This window comes from Buceros rhinoceros, unplaced genomic scaffold (assembly GCF_000710305.1).
Source record: "Buceros rhinoceros silvestris isolate BGI_N320 unplaced genomic scaffold, ASM71030v1 scaffold27159, whole genome shotgun sequence".
NCBI lineage: Eukaryota > Metazoa > Chordata > Aves > Bucerotiformes > Bucerotidae > Buceros > Buceros rhinoceros.
Window position 1 is genome coordinate 5,795 of NW_010433676.1, and position 5,652 is coordinate 11,446.

Here is a 5,652-nt window from a genome sequence, read left to right on the forward strand (position 1 = left end):
CACAGGACTGCCCTGGTGTTCTCTTGGCAGAGAAAGGCAGTGCTGGGTGACAAGAGGGGACCAAAGCTCTGGGTGTTCAGAAGTCCTGGGGGAGAGGGTGGCACATGCCAGGGCTGTACAAAACTTTTGCAATGAAGAGTGTGTGGAAAGGTTAAAACAGTTCCGAGATGTCTCAAAACCCTTCTCGACTGAGCCAGGACTGGCTGGCACCTACTGACGCATCTGCTGCGGTCCGTGACATGCGAGGAGCACTGAGTCCACCTGCGGAATGTCTCTCACAGCAGCCAGGCCTGGGAATGGCACCAGGGCTCCATGGCCCCTTTATCTCTCTGATTTGACTTTGTACCTGAGGACCAGGTAAGCCAAGAGCCGCAGGATGACAAAGAAGATGCCCAGGATGAGGAAGTCCAGGTAGAGCTTGGCCTCCTCCACGTCCAGCTCCTGCAGGATCTTGATGGGTTTTTGAAAAGGGCAGAAGTCCTCAAGACACTCCAGGTCCTCGCGCTCCATAGCGTAGATGGTGAGAATGACGCCCTCAAAGCCATACCTAGGGCAGAGCACGCCGCAAGTCACTGAGTGCCCCAGGTAGCCCGGTTCTCTCCCCAGCCCATGGAAGCCCAGGGCAGGAAGCTTCTGGCCAGAGCACAGGTCCCCACCTGACATAGGAGACGTAGGAGCTCCACTGCAGGTAGGTGGGGATAGTCTTGAAGCTGACAAAGAAGCCCGAGAAAAGCAGGACAGGAATGGCAGTGACGGGTCCCACAAAGGTGGCCACCTGGGGAGTAGAGGCCACTGGGTGTCACGTCCCTGTCCACAGGCCTGAGCATGTGGCACTCAAACACCTGCCTATGGGCAACGCTCCCCTCCACCCCTCCTTGTCATGGGGCTCCTTCCAACTCTCCTCCCCACTCCACGGAAAGGCAAGGCCAGGGCCCCGTCTGACCTGTAGGGAAGTGGAAGCAGCTCCGATGAGGAGTCCAAGGGACTGAGCCACCAGGGCTGTGGCGGTGGCCAGGGCAGAGAAGAGGAGGAAGCGTGTGGCTTCGGGTGGCTGGCCCGTCATCCAGTACACAATGCTGCAGTAGGCGATGGGGCAGATCACCTGGAGAGCGGCAAGGAAAGAGACTGCTCCACTGGACCCGTGGCCATCCTCACCCCCCAGACCCTCCCTGTGGGACCCCTCAAAAGTATTGGGATGGCCAATCAATTGGCTGTGCCGAGGAAAACACATCAGCGTCAGCACCGTGCTTTATTCCACCTGAAAGCTCACCTGGAAGGGCACGTCTGCCATGGTCTTTGCCAGATAATAGGCTTTCAGGCTGTACCAGTAGTTCAAGTGCTCTCGCAGGAATACAGACATCTCCTGGGGGACTGCATGGAAACGAGGGGTTAGCAGCCAGCAGTGCCCTGGGCTGCTCCAGCCCCATGCCCACCCGTCCTGGTGCACACAGATGCGAAGCTGCCCCAGCACGGAGCAGCAGGCAGCCTCCTGCCTGTGCCGTGAGTGACTGCTCAAATGTTCACCAGGGTAAAAAAGTCAGTGACCAATGGGGGAATTTTCTGCATGGAAAAGTCAGCTTGGCTAAGGATTTTCAGGCAAACTTTCTGAGGAAGTGAAAGAAAGGAGAAGCAGCTGAAAATGCAGCTTCAGACATTTTCTCAGAAAAAAAATTTCAGCATTCTGCTTTGAGCCAGCAAGTACAGTGTAGCCAAACATTAAATAAAGGGCAAAACTGCAATTCACCCAAACAGAAGCTTCCCCCTCTTCTTTGCCTGCATTTTTTCCCTTTCCTCTCTTATTTTCCTGCTTTTGTCCCATTAATCTGGCTCCACCATACGGGGCCCAGCAGACGCACTCCCACACAGCACAGCTGAAGCGCCCCCTCTGCCCCAGCGGTTCGGAGCCGCGAATAGGTGTTGGGGGAAGGAGCATCTTACAGGTGAGGATGGTGGGCATCAGCGCAGCAAACATGAGGAAGAGCATGGAGAAGAAGAGAAAGCCAGTGTTGTTGAAGACTTTGCCCGCGTCGTTGCCGATGTGCAGGTAGAGCAGCCCGATCAGCACCCCGATGCAGATGTGGGACATGAACCGCAGGTGGGTCAGTACCTGCGGGCAGAGAGGGTACAGAGGCTCCATGAGGCAGGGACACATCTCATCAGCATCCCAAAGGAACAGGGAACAGCCTGCCTGCTCCTCAAGGCTGAGCCCTGCTCCAGCCCCCATTCAATACCTGTCTCTGCCTGCCCCAAGCGACAGACCAGCCCCATCCCCTCACCCCTGACCCAGCTTCCCCTGCCCTCACCGTGTCCCTTAGGATGCAGATAAAGGTTCTCTTGAAGAGGATGCAGAACTGAGTTGAAGTGCTGGTGGCAAACGTGTGGCTCTCAATGTGGTCCACATCCTGCAAATCAGGGACATGCGTGAAGTTCACAACACAGGCACCCAAACACTCCCAGGACTCCCCTTGTGAGCACCCTTGGTGATAACAGGCACTGCCAGCTGCCCACACTGGGCTGTTGCTTGAGACAAGCAGAGGCTGGCTGAACGCCTCCCTGTTCCCCACGCTGTCTAAGGGGCTCTAGGCACAGCAGGACATCCCTGCACTGTGGGGCACGGGCAACTGAGGTGTCCCTGGGTGGGAACTCCACTACCTGCCAGCACCATCACTGCAGGAGGCTCCTCTCATCCCCACTCACCGTCATACAGTGTGCTGGGCATGATGGATCTGTCTTGCCAGGGCTGCTCTTCTTCTCGGCCATGGTGCACATGCCATTCTGGACAGCACGGAACAGGACAGGGTTGAGGTCCCCGTATTCTCCTGAGGCCACCTCAATAACTGTGGAGGAGGAAGTCAGGGCCCATGAGAAGCGTTGAGCCAGCCCTTGCCATCGCTTTGCTTGGCCTGCCCAGACCACGACCCCACCACCCCACACCACCCTGTGCTGCTGCACCACATGGCAGTGCTGTCCTCCCAGCACCCAACAGGAAGGGACCAGGCAGACCTGCTCCCTGGGCAACCCAAGGGAATGCCAGGCAGCCCCAAGGGCTTGGGCACTGGCTTTGGTCCTTGCCACCCTCTGCTCCCCACCATGACCCCGGCTGGGGCAGGGAAACTCACTGAAGTCAGCAGGGTTGTGGTATGTGGGGCAGTGGAGGCCAAGACCCTTCAGGTAGGGGATGAGATTGGTCACGATGCCTTTGAAGATGCACTGGCCCTGACTCAGGATGTACAGCTGCAAGAAAAAGCCAGGATATGGCAGCTGCAGAGCAGCCTGGGGAACTTTCACCTGCTCCTACCCCCCTTCCCACCCTTGGGTGACACAGGACACCCTTGCCAGACCTGTGCCACAAAAGACCCAGGTCAAATGCCTGCAGCCCATCCCTCCCACGGCCTCTCTCCTGGGTCTCAGAGCCGGAGGGACCCTGCTCCCCTGAAGAACCCTGTGTTCTAGCCCTGCCCAGACCTTGTCGAACATCTCAAAGAGCTTGGCGCTGGGTTGGTGGATGGTGCAGATGATGGTGCGCCCACCCTGAGCCAGAGATCGCATCAGGGAAACCACCTGGAAGCAGGAGGCACTGTCCAGACCGCTGTGGCCATGCAGGAGGGTGTGGAGGAGAAAGAGACAGCAGAGAGAGAAGGGGAGAGTTGAGAGGGAAAGAAGTATGTGCTGAAGATGCCCCCCTTGCCTCCCTTTGTGGACACCCTTCTCTCAGACCGTGGGAGATGAGCATCCCTTTGCAGTCCCAGCCCTGCCGTGCCCCAGCCCTCTTGGTGCCCTGGTGGGCATGGTCACGTCCCACCCTCAGGGCTTAGAGCCTTGCTGTGTTCCAAAGGGCGCCAGCCACCCCGGTGTCCGCTGGCAGGGGAAGCCCAGCTGGGCAGGCAGTGCTGGGAAGCCCCAGCCCCTGCAGCCTCACCTTGTTGGTTCATCGAAGAACATGACCGGAGGGTTGTTCACCAGCTCCAGGGCAATGGCCAGGCGCTTGCGCTGGCCCCCTGACAGCGAGATGGTGCGGGTATAGGAGCACTCCAGCAGCCCCAGGGCCGTCAGGATCTCGTTCACCTGCAAGACAGCCTTCTTCACCACGGGCTTCCAGGGGCCCTCACCCCATCCTTGCCACCTCCCTTCAGGCCTCCATTCCTGGGAGCCCCTCAGCATCCCCTCATCCCTCAGGGCCCTCTCTTCCCTCCTGCTCCCGTTTTGGGGAGAGATGAGGACACCTGAGCCCACCTTTCTCTGCACTTACCAGCTCCTTCTTCACCTCCTGCTTCTCACTCAGCTTCAGGTTAGCAGAGACCTGCAGGGAGAGGATGGGCAGGAAGACACGGCTGTTAGACCTAGGGAACAGAAGGCTGCTCCCTACCTGACCTGAGCTGCTCCCTGGACTGGGAGCAGTGACTTAGGATGAAGGGAGAGGAGCAGCAGGATTTTGTTCCTGTGTCCCAGAGCCAGTTTGCTGTCAGTGTGGGCTCAGTGCCTGAGGACACAGTCCACAGGATGCCACGGGGAGCCCAGCAGGCTGCCAGGCTCCTGCATTGCTCACCATCATAGCCTCCAGCACGGTGAGGTGTGGCAGGAGCATGTCGTCCTGCATGATGTAGCAGGACATCTTGCGGAAGGTACGCAGGTCCCGTGGCCGGCCGTTCACCAGGATCTGGCCCTTCATGCCAGTCTCCCTGCGGGAAAGAGACGTAAGGGACTGTAGCACAGGGCCCCCAGCCCTGCACCCCCAGACCCGCTGGCTTTGCCCCAGCCTCACCTGTAGCCAGCCAGGATGTTCATGAGCGTGGACTTCCCAGCGCCTGAGGGGCCCATGATCCCAATGAGCTCGCGCTGGCAGAACTTTCCTGACAGGCATTTGAGGAGAGTCTTGTACCCTGGAGGGGGAGGGCAGCACGGATTCAGCTTTCCAGAGCAGCAGCACTACAGGGACTGAGATACCATGCTGGCACCTGGGGGACCTCGGGACCTCAGTGCATCATCCCAGAGGCTGCTTGTACTAAGACTGTATCCATCAGCATCCCCAGGGCTATAGCCACAGCAGTTGTCATTACCAGCGTGATACCTGACCCTGGTCCTTGGCTGACCCTGCCGATTTCCAGCACCGACAGGCACATGCCCTAGATCACAGCAAAGACCAGGGAAATCCCTGGGTCAGGGCACATAGCTGCTGAGGAAGATTACCAGGCTGTGACACTGGTCCTGGACACAGCGTCAGATCCCAGTCCCTAGGGCCCATGGGGGAGGACAGAGAGAAACAGGGTAGCACGGGGCAGGCAGAGTCCCTAAACCCGCTTCATGCCCAGCGTTGCCTTCATTGGCATTCATGCTGTGACGCGCAGCAGCAGCCACTGTTAATCAGACCTGGAATTATCTCTGCTTTAAATGCAGTCGATTAGCATTTTCTGGCAGAAGGAACATGATGTGTTGGGAGTAGGGAACAGGCACAGCCTCAGGCTCTCAGGAGCTGTCCCCTAAACACAGCCCTGGTAGGAGAGCAGTGGTGTACAGAATGTGAGGACCACGCTGAACCACGGACCAGGTCTGAGCATCTCCCTGCTGGAAATATGCCCCGCCCTGTGCCCCGTGGTGGCAGTTGATGTCGGGACACCCGTCCCCTACCCACAGGCTGGGGCAAGCCTCAGGGCC

General features: G+C 58.5%; 1 protein-coding gene across 1 annotated transcript in view; it reads right to left on the bottom strand.

Moving 5' to 3' along the window:
* Positions 1-321: 321 nt before the first annotated feature.
* The window catches only part of ABCG4 (ATP-binding cassette, sub-family G (WHITE), member 4), a 7,652-nt gene continuing 2,321 nt past the window's right edge, over positions 322-5,652 (bottom strand). Inside the window, exons 2-14 of the mRNA XM_010144201.1 lie at positions 4,763-4,880; positions 4,547-4,679; positions 4,250-4,300; positions 3,920-4,065; positions 3,466-3,589; positions 3,120-3,234; positions 2,698-2,837; positions 2,304-2,402; positions 1,939-2,107; positions 1,271-1,371; positions 944-1,102; positions 657-775; positions 322-547 (exon numbers count right to left, since the gene is read on the bottom strand). Coding sequence (XP_010142503.1) covers positions 322-547; positions 657-775; positions 944-1,102; positions 1,271-1,371; positions 1,939-2,107; positions 2,304-2,402; positions 2,698-2,837; positions 3,120-3,234; positions 3,466-3,589; positions 3,920-4,065; positions 4,250-4,300; positions 4,547-4,679; positions 4,763-4,880 — 1,700 coding nt within the window. The remainder of the gene's footprint in view (positions 548-656; positions 776-943; positions 1,103-1,270; positions 1,372-1,938; positions 2,108-2,303; positions 2,403-2,697; positions 2,838-3,119; positions 3,235-3,465; positions 3,590-3,919; positions 4,066-4,249; positions 4,301-4,546; positions 4,680-4,762; positions 4,881-5,652) is intronic.